At 49.1% G+C, this 16,752-nt stretch overlaps 1 protein-coding gene across 1 annotated transcript in view; it reads right to left on the bottom strand.

Moving 5' to 3' along the window:
• Positions 1 to 16,752, bottom strand: part of agrn (agrin) — a 258,671-nt gene that overhangs the window by 115,280 nt on the left and 126,639 nt on the right. The window contains exon 4 of the mRNA XM_076026536.1: positions 2,929 to 3,144. Coding sequence (XP_075882651.1) covers positions 2,929 to 3,144 — 216 coding nt within the window. The remainder of the gene's footprint in view (positions 1 to 2,928; positions 3,145 to 16,752) is intronic.

The raw sequence follows: 16,752 nt of genomic DNA, 5'->3' as shown, positions 1-16,752 counted from the left end.
TGCAAAGTGCCACCACTCACACGCACTCGTTGAACTCAGCTACTCGTGACATCACAAAGGGCACCGAGGTGACGACCTGACAGCCAGGTGATGGCTCCGCCCCCTTGTGACTCCCTGAGAGCAACTGGAAGGTCCAGCAGAGCACCGGGTCGCCAAAACGCAGCTTTATGTTGTTTTATTCCGATAATTGCAAGAACTGAAAATGAAAGATGTGAAAACGACGGTAATGCGGAACATGTAGATCAAGCTCGCACTGCTTTGCAATAATCTAGCACTCAGCTAAAGGCCAGTGTTCTAGTTGGAGGCTTGGTTTGTTTTGTTGTGATTATTAGAAGAAGGCTTCTGCCATGCCAGTCCAGCGTGATATATAAAGAAAACATAGATGGAAGGCAGAGCAGCACAAACATCCTCACTGTGTGCAATAATGGCACTGACCTTTTCATAACACGGCCAGAGGAGGATGGGGAGGGGGGAACGTAGAGATCTGTATTCTTGCGGAGGAACAGCAGCAGCAGCAGCAGCAGCAGAAGTGTCATTAGCATCCCTATCACTATTATCGTCATTATTATGTCGCTTTTTTCCCCTCCGCCCTCACTTGTTTCCTGCGAGTCGCCAGCTCGATGACTGTAATTATGATGCCTTCGATGGCCTCGCCGATCTATAACCCATCGGAGCTGCTGGACCCGGCCCACTCACCGCTCCGCTGCCGCTGCTGCTGCTGTCTAAATGCTTCAGAGCTCATTCCTCTTTTAGCCTCATCCCTCTACTTTCCGTTCCTCCCTGCAATCTCCTCGGAACCTCCCTGCTCTCCTGCAGCTAGCTGTCGTTAGCTTGAAGAGAGCCCCATTTTGATGGGCTTTCACTGGAGAGGAACAATGTGAGGCGCTGCAGACCTCCAACCAGGAAGCCCTGAGGATGAAATGTGCACCGGAAGATGCCTTGGCATTTGGACTTAACGGGAGGAAGACATAAATATTAACAATACTTATCAGGCAATGCTTCTATTACCTGAGGGTTTTTTACTTGAGTTTTGTTGCGTATTTTGCCTGTATCAGGTAGTGACTAAAAAAAAAGTCCTATAAAACTGTGCTCTAGCCAGTGTGGTTTGTCTTATGGTGATTGTACTGTACTTTTTTTTTTTAAATTTTTGATTTATTTTATCTTTGCATTGTATCTGTCTTCATGCTGTCTTCCTGTCTATGTCTATCGCGTATTTTATTGGTAACAAGTGTCTATTAACACCTGGCAAAGGGATTACCAATGGAAATTAGCTTTCAGCTAACTCGGGGATATCAACTATTCTTAAGGAAAAGTTTATTAATGGGCTTTGTCCCTTTATTTAAGAATAAAGAATTTGAAACAAACAGCTATGTGTGTGAAGAAATCCGTCACAGTGTTAGCTGTAAATAAGCTCCTTTGATTCAGATACTCAACAATGGACTTTATGCTAAAAGAGCCCTTTGTGATGTCACCAGGGGCACTGACACCGAAGCGACGCCTCCCAACTGGATGATACATTCTGACTGTCCTGCAGCAGCATCCTTCCAACTATCTGGTCGGTGCAAGACGTCAAGAGCGCAATTTTGGCAACCTGCCCTTCGTGATGTCATAAAAGGCGCCAACGCTTGACTAAGCAGGTCAGTGAAAACACCAGCCAGTTGGCTTTTCATTCTCCCCCCTGAGACCTTTTCTGCCATTCCAGCTGCAAAGCTCAGAGTTCCTGCAGGAGGCTGTAAACAGAGGGCTAAATGGGTTGGTTTCTAGAGTTCTGCGCACGGCCGCCACACTGGATTCAGGTATGAAATATAAACATCAGAAAAACGGCGGTAAGGTGGATCCCTGAATCAGCGATTTTTGAAAACCTATCGCTGACTTAAAACCCTGCCCGCGTTTCCAAAAATTGATCTCGCTTGGCATCAAAGAGCCTCCTGAACATACAGATCATACATACATTTATTAAAGCGCGGCAACGCTCCCACTCCAGAATGCAAAAAGGAGCAGCAGCCGGTAACGAGGGTCTTTGAAGCAAATGATGTCGATTCACGGCTGAAGAGCAGCGAATCATCACGAGGTTTGTACAAACAACACCATTATAAAGTCTGGCGCAGCTCTGGACGAGGAGTCTCCAGTGTGTATATGTACGTGTGTGTGTGTGTGTGTGTGTGTGTGTGTGTGTGTGTGTGTGCTGGGTCAGTCCTTTTCCTGGGCTGCCACGCTGAGCGGCACCATGATTATGTCCTTGCGCTGCTTCCACCCAGCAGCCGCTCTGTCCCCGTCACTGCCCTCTCTCTCTCACCCCCTCTCTCTGTCTCTCTTTCTATCTTCAGGCTTTTTTTTTTACCTTTTACAGCTTCAAGTTTGCAGCTTCTGTATCGCAAGATTTGCATTTAAAATGTGGCAAATCGCTTTTCATTCTTTTGGAGATAATCGACCGTGTGAAAGCTGAATTGAAAAAAAAACCCCAAAAACTAGCTTGACTATAAAATCTAATGACAAGATCTCAAATAAGTGTCACGTTTGTTTGATTAAACAGAGAATTCACTGAAAATGTTGAGTTATAGCAGGGTCCTATACGCAGAACCTAAAAGACAGGATTGAGAAAAATGTCCAAGGTCCGGGTACTTTAAGCAACATAATTAAATTATTAAATGATTCCTTGAATTTGTTTTGGCTAGCGTATGATCTCCAATCACAGGGCTGCAAAACTGATGTCATCGGCCTGTCACAGATTTTTCTTCTTCCTTGTTTTATTTTGAAAACAAACCGCAACTTCCTGTCCCTTAACTTCCTGCTAGCTTGAGTTTGTTGAGTTCAGTGTCATGAGTGACATGATGGAGCAGACGCTGCTGCTGCTGCCGGTGCAGGCTGGATGTATGTGTGTGTGTGTGTGTGTGTGTGTGTGTGTGTGTGTGTGTGTGCGTTACTTACAGCAGGGCCCCTTGCGCAGCACCTTGATGCGCCGCTGCGTGCTGCACTGGGCCTTCTCCAGCTCGCACTCGTTGGAGTAGGTGGACGAGTCCGAGCCGCACACGGGCGCCACCAGAGACGGGCACTCCAGCCTCTTGCACACGCACTCGGCCTTGGCGGGGTCGGTGGGGTTGCGCTCGCACACGGCACCGAAGCCGCACAGCATCCCCCTGCAGCCTGAGACGACAAGAGAGGCGGCGGCGAAGGAAGGTTACTGTCTGACTTTTTCTTTTAGAATAGAATAGAATAGAATATTATAGAATAAGATAGATAAGATAAGATAATCCTTTATAAGTCCCACAGTGGGGACATTTCCAGCATTACAGCAGCAAAGTGGATAGCAACACACATTATAAACACTGTAAACAAGTACATATAGAAAGAATACGTGAACCTAGGGCTGTGCGATTAATCGATTTTAAATTGAAATCCAATTTTTTAGTCAAGACGATGTTAAAAAGAGGCTCAGCCTTACGTGAACCCTTCAATCACAAAAGAAAAAGAAGAAATTTAAGCAATTTAAAATTTAAATTAAAAATATGAACAATTTAAAGAATAGCCCTACTTCATTGATCCCAAATTGGGAAACTACACAAATGCAAAACTACACTTTTCCTGTGTTTTTTTTCATTTTATGGTCAAGTTTGTTTTTCCGAGGGGTGTATCCTCCTGGATGTATCCTCACACCGGTGCAACTCCGGCGCAGGAGCCCAGGACCTGCAGCGCTGCTCCGTGTGTACACAACATCGACTTAGAGACTAATTGACCCGTGTTGTGGCAGCCGCAGCTGTTCGGGCGAGCCGGCTGGCGAGGGGAGGGAGTGGAGGGGAGGGGGAGGAGGTGTGTGGAGCGGGGTGGAAGGGAGGGAGGAAAGCGGGAGTGGGAGGACGGGGGAGAAGGTAGCCGAGCAGCAGCAGTAGCAGCAGGTGGCCGACCTGATCGCAGCAATCGATGGACAGAAAAGAAGAGCGCTTTTGGTTGGAGGGGAGCAAACAGACACACACACACGCACACACGCGCGCGCTGCACAGCTATTTCTTATCATCAGCTCCCAGGCCAGGACTAAACGCAAGGCGGCATGTCCACATGGATTCGCTGGCAGATGTATTTTTTTTTTTTGCTTTTTTTTTTTTTTGCTTTACTGGATAGACGGACGCTCTGATACACATGCACGCACGCACGCACGCACACACACACACACACACACACACACACACACACACACACACACACACACACAAACGGACTGACACAGGGAACTGGTCGGGCATCTGCCCAGAGCAGCAACTAATTCCAGTCCAGTCCTTCAGTGCGTCAACGTGTTTGTGTGCGTGCGCGGAGTGACAGGCGAGTCGGCTGTTTTTGACTTGACCACTGTTCCCGTCGGGGGAACTCCTGACAGCTACCTGAGCTCAGAGCTCACTCTCTTTTGTACCAGAGGGAACAGGAAGTCTGACTCTGTGTGTGTGTGTGTGTATACAGCTGCGTGCACATTTGTGTGTGTGTGTGTCCACAGATGCATCAGTATTCCTGACACCCGGTGTGTGTGTGTGTGTCTGTGTGTGTGTCTGTGCGAGTGTGTGGGAAGTGTCGGGATTAGGTGTCAGACACACACTCGCACACACACACACGGGGAGTCACAATCAGGCAGGTGCGAGCTTGAAGGTGCTGTCACACACACACACACACAGACACACACACACACACACACACGCACACAGACACAGACACACACACTCACACACGCACGTGCACGTATGGCTCGGCGGGCGGCTGTGAAGCGAAACCTGGCGCGCTGAGCGACAAGAGGTGAAATTCAATCTGAACTGTGTCAGATGTGTACAAGGGAGAGCGAGAGTGTGTGATAGGATGACGAGGGCAAAATAATAAAAAAAATATATATACAATACACCTGAACTGGTAATCCGTCCTGTTTTCATGCTGTATCTCAACCATAAATCTGATTCCGTGTTTCCTCAAAGACGTAGATATTAAGGGGGAGGGGGGTGGGGGGTCGGGGGGGTTGAGAAAAAAAGAAAACAAGACGTGAACGCCGGGAGGTGTGTTTGTAACCGGATGTGTTCGGCGACGTTTCCCTATAAGAAAATCTCCCTTTAGCCCCGAGCGCTCCTGACAAAGGACTGACACCGGAGCCGAGGGTTCTGTCACGCTGGAGGTATCAAGCGCCGCTCCGACAGAGCGGCAGCAGCAGTTTTTTTTTTTTACCCTGTGAGGGGATGAAAAAGAAAAGCCTCCTCGACGAGCGGAGAGAGAGGGAGAGAGAGAGAGAGAGAGAGAGAGAGAGAGAGAGAGAGAGACAACGCTTGACAAACGGCAAAGACGCCTTCGCCTGTTGTCTACATTTGTCAAAACCAAAAGTGCGCCGCAGACGAGCCAAATCGCTCAACAATCAACATCCCGAGCGGTTTTGACATCGACTCGCTGTGAGTGATGGACGAGCGCCGAGCGGGGAGGAACAACAATAGCGGAAGAAGAAGAAGAAGGAGGAGGAGGAGGAGGAGGAGACGGGAGGAAGTGGATGGAGACGGATGATTTCATTCAAAGGCTTGGCTCTCAATTCCAGCAGGTGTTTTTTTTACTGGTTAATTTAAAACTAAATGAATGGTGGCGAAGAAAAGAACTCCGCACAGCCGCGAAAGCTGTAGATTGAAAATCTGCTAAAAAAATATTTTTTTTTTTTTCTGGTCCAAAATCTTCTCAGTGTTTGAGTGACTTGGCAGAGAAACTGCAGCGCCCTCCAGGCAATCGCATTTCAGCGCTGACATCAAGTCATATGTGAAGCCGCGTTCCAATTCACAACATCCGCTTTTACAACTTCAAGCATACACACGCCGCCCCCCCATCCACACCCTGTTGTTGTCCAATATTGCAGTTAGCCAGAGCAGCTAAAACAAGGAGCGACAGCTGACAGAGCCCTTTGGGACATCACAAAAGGCTGATTTCAGCACCAGTTAAATGATGGATGGACGTTGTTTCATTAGTGGGGAAGTTCACCGATTGGCCAGAGACAAGGCCAGAGTCAGTTTTTTGTTTTTTTCCTGCGGGTTGTGGGGCCTTTAAAAGTTCCCAGTGGGGAAATGCCAAACGTCTCGGCCTTTAATCAGACGTTTACGCCGAGGCAACGTGTCGGAGTAGTTTCTCTCTTTCTCTTTCTCTCTCTCTCTCTCTCTCCGGAGGGAGCACATTACACCCGAGACGTCTTTACCCACAACGCTGAGCAACAATAAAAAGTTTCCGCGAGGCTTCCAACGATTAAAGTGAGAGATTTAACCTCATCCGCAGGCGGGGAGGATGAGATCTCTCTCTCTCTCTCTCTCTCTCTCTCTCTCTCTCCCTCTCTCTCCCTCTCTCTCTCACGTTCTTTCATTTTTTTCCCTCAACAAAGACGCTCATCATGAGACAACAGCGAGGCAACCTTTGCCTCTTTGTCTTCTCTCTCACTGGATCAGCGGACCGTTTCCGACGATGCGCATTTGAATGTGAAACACAGAGAGCAGCCCGAGCGTTTGGTGAAACGCGCAGAAAGTGAATTCGTCGGGAAGTCTCCGAACGTTCCGCACCACGGAATATCGTCTCGTAGACGATCAAAAACGGCTGAGATCTTTGCGAGTAAACGGTGGACAATGGACGAAGCCAGTTAGCTTTGAAATGTGCATTGGAAGGAGTTTGGCATTCGAACATTTCTGGAAAGTTTGTTCCGTGTTCCAATTTTTTTTGTCTGGGCAAATGCAGAAAACACATTTTTCATTTTTTCCCCCCCTCCAACACAAAAGTTCACTCGACACTCTACGGCAACTCAACCAAAATAAATAATTCATGTACACTTTATTTTCGATTTTTCTCCTGTGAAACTGTAGAAGCCACCAGCTGGAGGGAAGAGGGGAGATGAAATTCAACCTCGAACGTCCCCCCCCATCCCCCCTCTCAGCTTTTCATTTTTGTAACGTGTGTGCAGCCTTGTGCATTTTACTTTTCTTTTTTTGCCGAGCCACATGACCGTGTAAAGTCGAACTCCAGTCCCGCAGCGCTAAAAGCTCCATTTTCATGCCGGCTTCTCTTCCTGTTCAAGGCCGAGGGTGGAAAAAAAACCCATTGAGACGAAGAGCCGGTCGCTCGTCCCGTCCAGGTAACATTTCCCCCTTTTGTTTGGACGCCTCATCCGTTAAATGCGACGAGACGCCGGATCAGCCTTAAGGATGTTAGGAGAGGTTTAAAAAAGAAAGAAAAGGAGAGGTAGAAAAAAACTCTTAGAAAAAGGTAGAAAAAAACTGGCACGGTTGGCAAAGTTGTCTGGTGGCAATTTTCCACCGATTCCACCATTCAAATCCCCCCCCCCGCCCCCCCCCCCGTGCCGCTCCAGGATCCGGTGCACGGCGGGAATGATAAAAACATTCCCCCCGACTGGTGTCTGCGGAGGATTAGGGCTGCTGCTCGTCGTCGTCGGGCGGAACAATGAAATCCCTCTCAGACAATTCGTGCGCGACAACAACGTGTGACGTCTTAGCGCTCGGAGATCCAATTAAATCTGCGTGTGACTGACTGGAAGATAAACATTTAATTAGGGCTTCTTAAAAATCCTGCGCGTTTTCAAAAGTCCGCGTCTGTTCTCGGAGACAAAACCGCAAAACCCGTAGTTTAATTTACGAAAAAACGACAACACGCAGCAATTGATCCGCTCGCTTTGTGTTGTTGTTTTTTTTTCCCCTGAAAGAGCCGATTTGCTCAGAATCAATAATGACGGCGCCGCCGGCTGGCTTCCTGTTCGCAGTGTGTTGTTGTGAAGCGGGCCGGGGGAACCGCCCTCGCCGGGTTTCCCCGTCACCCTCGTGTCACTTCCTCATCAGTGCCGCTGACTCGCTGCATTGTGGGACATCGTCATGGCGACAATGACGGCGGCAAAACAAGTCGGGGGTTAATTTAAGGGTTGAATGTGCAGCGAGGAAGCGAGACGCCGCTCGACAGATTCCCTATTGTGTGCGGGTGCCACGTGTTTGTAGCAGCACGAGGAACAAGCATGGGACGATGACGCGCGCTTTGACCAGCGGGGGCGCTGCTGCTGCTGCTGCTGCTGCTGCTGAGTCATCGTTTGCAGCTTGTTCTCGCTGCAAAACGAGCCGATTCGGAGTTTCAAGGTTGTATTGTCAAAAATGTGTCGTTGAGAAAGGGAGCTAAAAAACGACGACGACGACAACAACAACAACAACAATGATAACAACAATGACAATGAGTGCAGCGTGGAGCCACTCAGAGCCAATCAGGCTCCAGCAAATCAGCCTTGAGAGAAGACAGAAAGGCTACATTAGCGGAGGAACTGCATCCTCAGCAGTCGCAGTTCTGAAGACTCAGTGAGGAGCACAAAAAAGGGGGAGGAGGTGGGAGAAAAAAAAGAAAAGAGATGAAGGAAAAGAAAAGAAGAGGTGGGAATAATTAACCGCGGTGAACTTTACACGAGCGACGGCCCCGGAGTGCAAGTACGAGCGAGTGAGTCGCTAAGGTGATCAGATTCAATTAGCAGACAGTGTCTTATGGCCCCGCCCTCAGTCCCTCTCATTGGGCCCTTGGCCCCTCCCACTCCACCCTCACCCCTCCCACTCCACCTTCGGCCCCTCCCACCCCGGGTTTGATTGACGACCTGCAGGCTCAGTCTAAATTAGATTTTGCGGCGCTACAAGGGGGGGACGTCTGCCACCTACTGGCTGACGAAGGGATCCATTTGCTCAGTGACACCGATGTGCAGGTCTGAGGAGGCGGCGGCTTTGAACAGTCCCCGCCTCCTCCTCCTCCTTCTCCTCCTCTTCTGCTGTTAGAGGACTTCGGAGCCAGCAGCGCCGGTGAGAGCGATGGGTTGCCATGGCAACTAGCGGTGATGCAATCGTCGCAAAGCACGCGGGAGGAGAAGCTCCCGACGCACACGCCCAACTCGTCTGTCAATAACTGGCTGTTGGGTAAGTTGTTTTTATGCGCATTTCAAATCGGCCCCATAATGGCTGCGAGGGACGGAAACCCTGAAAGTTTGGGAAAAAGTCCTGAAATATTCTGAAAACAAAAAACAAAAAACAAAAACAAAAAGTTCTGGGGACTGAGGTAGGTTTTGTCTCCGCATATATGGAAAGTAAATCGAATTTAAATAGAGAAGGAATCTGATAAAGTTAATAAACGTCTGTCGGTGCAACACTGAAGTCCCCACATTATTAAATTTCACCTCCCCGACAGAAATTTCTCTCCGTCCTGTCAATAAAATCCCCGGAAACTGAGTTTGCGCTAAAACAAAGTCCTGATATATGTGACCCCATCTGTGATGTCACAAAGGGCACTGACACCTCTCCGCCCCCTGAGAAACATGGGAAGGTCCAACAAATAATCGGTTTCAGCAGGAGGCTGCAAACAGGGGGCTAACTACGCTGCCCCCTGGAGGTCTAAAGTCGCATATTTGCAAACCTCATGGAAACATCCAAAACCTGACTTCTTTTCTGTTAAATTGTTTTTACTTTTGGACAAAAAAAACATTTTTCTTTTGTTTTTCATCACCTCGCATTCTGCCGTCGCCCCCTACAGCCGGCCTAAATGTTTTGCAGCGTTCAATCGCCAAATCATTGATTAACAGTTGAGTAGAAGATCCCGTCCGCACTGGGCGGCCCGATTCTTCAGAAACGCCGGTTGTAACAGGTGTGAGGACGGGAGAAAAAGAAAACAGAAAAACAAAAAGGCGGCGGCTCCCATCGATCTCTGCCCAGCGGCCCTCAGGGGCCCGATGCTGTCAATAATTGATCGGGGCGCAATCACAAAACGGCCCGGTGTGAAAAGAGCCAAACACCTGGCCGCCGCCGCTGGGGGAGGAGGGAATTACTTCTTTCATCGCCGTTATACACACACACAAAAAAAGCAAGAGGCCGAAGGAGGGCAGACAACAGTGTTCTTTTTTTCCCCCCGTGGGATTCTGATTTTTTTTCCCACTTGTTCATTTATTTTTTAAGTCGAGCTTTTCTTATCAGGGCCGCAGCGGCAGGATGAACAAATTGCCAAATAGAAACAAACTGCAAAAAAATCTTTGGCCGATTCCTTCCGTCTTTGGATGCCGAGTTTTTGAATGTGTGAGTATTTTTTTTTCTCCCTCTAAGGTCCGTGTCTATGTATTTTATTTTATATATATATTTTTTGGAGTGTGTGGGCCGCTACAGTATTTTCTCATTCCCTCACATAAAGGGTGCAATCAATTTCACTCTGCCCCCTCTCGCCGGATGTAACACACACATACACACACACACACACACACACACACACACACATGCGCACCCCCATCCAGCCAAGCGGCTGGCTGCTGACCTGGCTAACACTCTGGATGAACTCATTTAACAAACAGCGGCTAGTCACGGCTGTGCTCCATCCAGGGGGCGGCACCGTGCATGAGAGTCCACAAGAAGGAGAGAGAGAGAGAGAGAGGGAGAGGGAGAGAGAGAGAGAGAGAGAGAGAGAGAGAGAGAGAGAGAGGGAGAAAGAGAGAGAGAGAGAGAGAGAGAGAGAGAGAGAGAGATGAAGTTGGTGCAGAGAGAAAGAGAGAGAGAGAGAGAGAGAGAGAGAGAGAGAGAGAGAGAGAGAGAGAGAGAGAGGGACATGAGGTGGGAGGAAGGAAAAGGAAGAAAAAGAGGCTTTTATTAAAGATGTGACGGAAGGTTAATGTGAGTTGCGAGGGACGATGAGGCCGGTGGAGGAGTGAGTGAGGCGCCTCACACAGTCCAGCAGAAGAGAAGAAACCTTTTGAACCGGAGAACACACGGACGGAAAACGTTCCACATCCATTCATCTCACACAATCCGTCTGGACAAGAGCCCGCGGAGAACATTTCATCATCATTTGTTGTTGTATTTGTCTCTTTTTCCAGTTCATCATATTTGATCTTTTGAGGTTTTTGTGTTGTGAATTTATTTCGTCGTGAAGCACCGACGCAGATTTGAAAAGTGTGGCCATTCAAATAAAAGGTTGAAGTTCCTCCTGCGTATCACGTTCAAAGCCATAAAATCGGCTGCTGCCGCATTGACTCGGAGGAGCAGCATCACTGAAAAATACCACCCAGCTCTGCTGTCGCGCCCATGCTAGCCTCCTCATTATGACTAACGTTCACTTCCTGTATTTCTTCTTCATCTCTTCTGCTATATTAAAGCAGTTTGCCCAATAAAAAGAAAGCTAATCAGTTACACAACACTAGGGATATATATATATATATATAAAACAACACTTGACTGGAGCTTGCCAAGTGGGATGCACACGATTTGAGAACTGCGAGAAATTTTCACCCAAACGGAGAAAACGACGTCCAAGTGAACAAACTCGTCAGCAGCCGCTTAACGCTCTGCAGGTTGTGGCAGAATTGATGCGGAAACAATTTTCCTCCGGCTTCCCACGAACAAAAGGCCGCAAAGAAAAGAAAAGAATGGAAGAGGAGAGGGGAAGAGAAGAGAAAAGAAGAAAAAAGCGCGCCCACTGTGTCTCCATCTGCACCTGTTTGGTAAAAAAAAAAAACAGCAGCATAATTACTGGCTTTTCTTTCCACTCGTCCTTATTTACATCTCTGCATCCGAATCAATCCGCTGCTGTTTGAATGGATGGCTCGGACGGCTTGTTGTGAGCCTCCCGTCGCTCCGTCACCTCAGTCACCGCCGCCGCTCCGAGATTTGTTGCTATTTCTTCATCTCCCTCGGCCACCCCGGCTCTTTTTTTTATTTTTAATGAAGTCCCACCGGCATCAAGTGTAAATAAAGAGACGAGCGGAGCCACAACAAACGCACACAGTGGGACGCGGAGGAGGAATTGCTGTTGTTGTTGTTGTTGTTGTTGATGTTGTTTTTAAATAAGGGCTTGAAGGAGTGTCGACCACAGTGAACCATTTGCATGTTTTCACTGGTTGAAATGGTTGAATTCCCCGCCAGTCGTGTCCTTCAGCTCACACACACAGTGCAGTCTGTTATACAGAGGTGGGCAAAAAGGTTTTTGGACGCCTCATGCATTTGTGATGTACTGTATTGCGCTGAGAATCAGTCTGAGGTCTCCAAGTGCAGTTTATTTTAGAAGACTTTGTCCCTTGTTGCACATCCAGAGAACCTCAAGGATTTAGTTTTTTTTCTTTTGTCTCATTAGCAATAAACAACAGAGCACTTTCCATTTGTTTGCAGCCAAACCTTTTGATACACAAACAAAAATTATCAGTCAATGATTTTTTTCCCCTAGTACTGTATATTGAATAGTAAAAAGTGCTGGTGCATTAGTCAGTCAGGTCTCTTTTAGGGGGCCACGCAGGTCTTAATTGCCCTTTTTGTTCTTTGCACTGCTCAGAAAATTTCCCCTCAGCATTTTTTCTCACCGGTTTGTCTTCCTTTGCTCCTCTTCGCACCGACCTGAAATATTATTTTTCAGCGTTTCTTTTATTCTTTAAATTATCTTAAATGTATTTTCAGTCCTACAAGGAAAGACTTTACGCAAACCCGGCGGCCTTTTGCTTTTGCTCTAATAGCCGCCGCCCCCCTCCCCCCCCTCCCCCCACAACCCCCACAACCCCCACCCACCGCCACCATCCCCCCCGAAGGCAATTAAACCTGGACCTTGTGTGGAGAGGTTTTTAAAAACAAATCTCCGAAAAAGAACCCTGAGTTGGGGAAACATTGGGACTGTGACCTGCCTGCACTGCAAACCCAAGTACAGAGAGTTGTTTATCCTCAGAAAAACAGTCGGGGATTTATTTAGCGCTCGTCTTCTGACCCTGGCGCTTCAGCCTGGATTTGCACTGGACGCTGAACCTGCAGCTGCAACCGACTGAAAAAAAATAAAAATATCTTTTTATATCTGCGGTGGCGGCGGCGATGCCTTCAGAAAACCATCAGCCTCTTCATCGCCCGCCGCTCGCACAATACAGTAGGTGCTACGTCTTCATAAATTAGCTGCCCGAGAAAGACGGCCGCTGACAGCTCGGAACATCTGCCTAATCACGCTTGTTACGGCAGGAGGAAATAAATGACGGCTGTGAGAGGGGGGTTATTTGTCTCCTGCAGACAAGCGGCGAGAGCGGGAGGGAAGAATAGTGGGCGGCGAGCGGCGATGGAAAGACACAAAGACGAGTGCAAGGAAAAAAAGAAGCGGCGGGCGGATGAAAAATAAACTTGTCGTGCGTCACGGTCGCACTTGTTAGAAAGTGGTAAGTTGGGCCCGCAGCCGGTGAGTGTCTGAGCTTTTAAAGTGTCACGTACGGTATATAGACGCCATCTGCTAATGGCGTCAGATCTCGCCGCTGACACCGGAACAGCTTGGCTGCGGAGAATGTGTTGGGAATTAGCAGCGATTTATCTTGTCGGAGAGACGGAACTCTTTGCTCTCGCTCCCGGTTCTTCGGTTGGTTATCAACTCGCTAGGGAGGCGGCGAGCGGCCCCGACTCACTCCGGACGATGTATATTTGAACGGCGCGACCGCATTCCGCGTTCTCCCGGAGATCTCAGAAGACCTCCGGCGGCGTTCCCGGTGCTTTTCCGTACTTCCGCCCGCCGCGCTTATCAATAATGGAGCCGTCGGCGGCGGAGCCCGTTTCTGTCGCCTCGCATTTCCCGCACGGTAACCGGCGGGACGGGCGGGGAACCGCTTCTTCGGGAAGAGATTACAGCTGCGCTGCAATATGCATGAGGAGAAATCAGCATGGCGACCCCTGCTGTCGCCACCGCTGCCGTCATCGCCGCCGCCGTCACACGTCGGGGCTCAATAATTCAGCGGAAGAGAAGAGCTCCTCTTGTGTTGCCGCTGCTGGATTTGGTGCATTTTACATAAATCCTCCTGGGTTTACGTGTTGGCGGAAGCAAAGCAGGAAGTAAAGAGGGAAGTTGTGTTTCGTTTTCTTTTTAACAAGGCTTCCTAATTGAGGGGGGGTGGTCGTCATCGTGTCGGAGGGACGATTCGATTCGCGGTGCGGCGCTTCCCTCCGCTCCTCGGCATTATTCCCCCTCCGACTCGGTGCACGGGTAACAGGAAGCGTATGGCGCGCGTGTGGGAGGAGTGACAGAGGCTAAAAACTGCCGTCTCTGTTATTGTACGCACCATATGGAGCTTCAGACACATTTGCTCTGCTTGATTGCCGCTACAGACCAATCTCTCCACTTTGTGTTTTTTTTTTTCTTCCTCAGAGAGAAAACAGGAGCCAACAGACAACTTTTTTTTTCTTTTTTTTCTCCCTCCTCCTCCTCGGTGTCAACCCGTGTCCAAAAAGCCTGCGGCACCCGAGAGATAGCGAACCCGGAGGTCACCAGCCGGAATTAGCTACGGGTTTGTTAGCAACTTTTCCAACAATTAGCCAGATCAGACGGCCTGGAAAGTTTTTTTTGTTGCCCTCTACCCAGCCAAAAAAGTGCCTCCAACCCAAAAGTTTCCATCTAAATATAGATCTTCACAGCTGAAGCTTCAAATAAAGGCGATATGCTGGTTCATTGTATTCACTGAAATCGAGAGGAGGCTGAGGAAGAGTTGAAAGACTTGCAGGGGAAGCTGCATCATTTGATCGATGATTACAAGACAGCACGGCTCCACTATGTTAAATTACAGCCAAATGAAACCAACAGTTTGGAGGTTGTTTGTTTTTAACTTAACAAAATTGAATTTGCACAAGCTCCTGTAAGATTAATACAACGTATAGGCAACACCGACGTCACTTTGAATAACTGCTCTCTGCTCCTGCAACTATTGGAAATTAACTTCCTCAAACAGAGGCAACATGACTGCAGGGATTATTTCTTTCTTTTTGTTTTCCTTCCTCACGCCGGGCGCCGCGCTGTTCTTGTCGCTTCAAATTGAAGCACAAATTACATGCTGGGAGCGAGCGGAGGCCCGTTTGAAAACGCTTTGAAAAAAAGGAAAAGAAAAAGTGACCGCTGTCGTTCGACCCTCTGCCTGCCAGTTAGTCCCACATGAGCGGAATTCACCCGAACCTCCTGCCAGAGGGTGGGGGGGGGGGGGTTCCGACTGGCTCCCTTTAAAGTGAAGAGGAAACTGGGCTCCCACTATGCAGAGAGGAGTGTTGGTCGTCTGTGTGTGTGTGTGTGTGTGTGTTTTTCTTCTTCTTTTCTCTACCCCACCATTTCTGGAGGGAACCCAAGTCAGCGGCAGATGGCGGCAGGATGGGACTCAGAGGGAACCTGGGGAGAGCTTGGAAGGCGCGCCAGGAAGTGGCAGCTCTCAAGTGCTGAGCTGGTCCACGCTGGATAAAAAGGGAGCCGGCCTCCTCCATATGCTCCCCATCGCTGCGCCTAATCACAACAAGGTGCCCGTGCGTACGCTCGCAGCTCGCCGCCGCCGCCGACACGGTCGGTGGACGGATGGAGGCGTTCGGGATAAGCCGGAGAAGGAATTACCACTTCCTGCCCGCGAGTTGCATTGTGTTAAAAACTGGGACGGCGGAGCCAAATAGCCGTGAAAGCCAGTTGGTATTTGGGCGACCATATGGGTTTGGAAAGGGAAAAGTAGGACGGGTGGGGATCCCTCTTGATGTCTCTGTTTAGAAGAGGAGCTGGAATCCAGGAGGGGTCGTCTTCCTGGATGAGGACGAGGAGGAGGACGAAAATATCGAGCAGCAGAGATAGATGGAGACGGAATTGGCCCCGGCCATTAGACAGGGAATATCAGGGATTTGACCTTTATCCGACTGAAAATACTGTATCGGAGGGGAAAGAGGAGCGTTGCTGCTCGGGGGAGGGGTCTCACAGGGTGTCGATAACCAGGATGTTAAATTGGAATTTTGGATTTGGAACTTTATGGCTGTGGGAGTGGACACGGTTCTGATGGCTCCGCCCTCCAGGAAAACAAGCAACAGCAATCACAGCGGTGCTCGACCCGACACACGACCTGAACAGGTTGAATTCCGGAACTTGGTACTTACTTCCTGCACCTGAACAAGCGCGGCACATTGCGGGTTTCCCGGCGGTATCGAAAAATCGTGTTGGCCTCAAGTCCTTGAGAAAAAACAACAACACACCAACCCTCTCACTTTGGGTGAGTTCCAGTGAATTAAAAGAGAAGAACTGAAGCTTTGCAGAAAATAAAATGGGTTTTCTGGGGTTGCCGTGAAACTGCGAGGACCAAGTGCCAGTCTGAGTCCAAACGCCACTGGCTCTACATCTCTCTCTCTCTCTCTCTCTCTCTCTCTCTCTCTCTCTCTCTCTCTCTCTCTATGCTGTCCTCTCTCTTTTAACTGGACACAGCTTGTTTTTTCTTTTTCTTGGGTCCCCCTCCCACCGAACTCCAATCAATAGCCGCAAACTGTCAATCGATGCGGCCGTGAATCACTCCACTTAATTGTTTTTCCTCCCTCCGTCTTTGGACCCACAATCGGCTGACAGAGAGAGAGAGAAAAGGAGGGAGAGAGAGAGAGAGAGAGAGAGCGAGAGAGCGACAAAGAGTCTGAGGTCGGAGTAATTTAGCCCTTGCCAAAGTGGCCGTGCCTCTCCTGCAAAGGGAGAACCATTAGATGACACCTGTGCTTCAGAGGAGCCTCTGCGGCTCATTCTTAAAAACCTGACAAACACTCCTGCACACCTCCGCACACCTTCATCACAGCTGCCGCTGCTGCTGCCGCTGCTGCTGCTGCTGCTGCTGCTGCTGCTGCCGCTGCTGCTGCTCTCCGCCAAGAGTTCCCCTAAAAGGCCGAGGCAGCCTGTGATTGTGTTATTTTCCACAAAGAGAAATCAAAGTGCAATCTGGGCTGAGCTCCGGCTTCCCGATCAGCTGCCGAGGACGACGCA

The sequence above is a fragment of the Nelusetta ayraudi genome, unplaced genomic scaffold, assembly GCF_046127955.1.
Source record: "Nelusetta ayraudi isolate G7.1 ecotype Tasmania unplaced genomic scaffold, CSIRO-AGI_Nayr_v1 ptg000019l, whole genome shotgun sequence".
Lineage (NCBI taxonomy): Eukaryota > Metazoa > Chordata > Actinopteri > Tetraodontiformes > Monacanthidae > Nelusetta > Nelusetta ayraudi.
The sequence above is the reverse complement of the archived record's forward strand: the minus strand, read 5'-3'. Positions and strand labels throughout refer to the sequence as shown.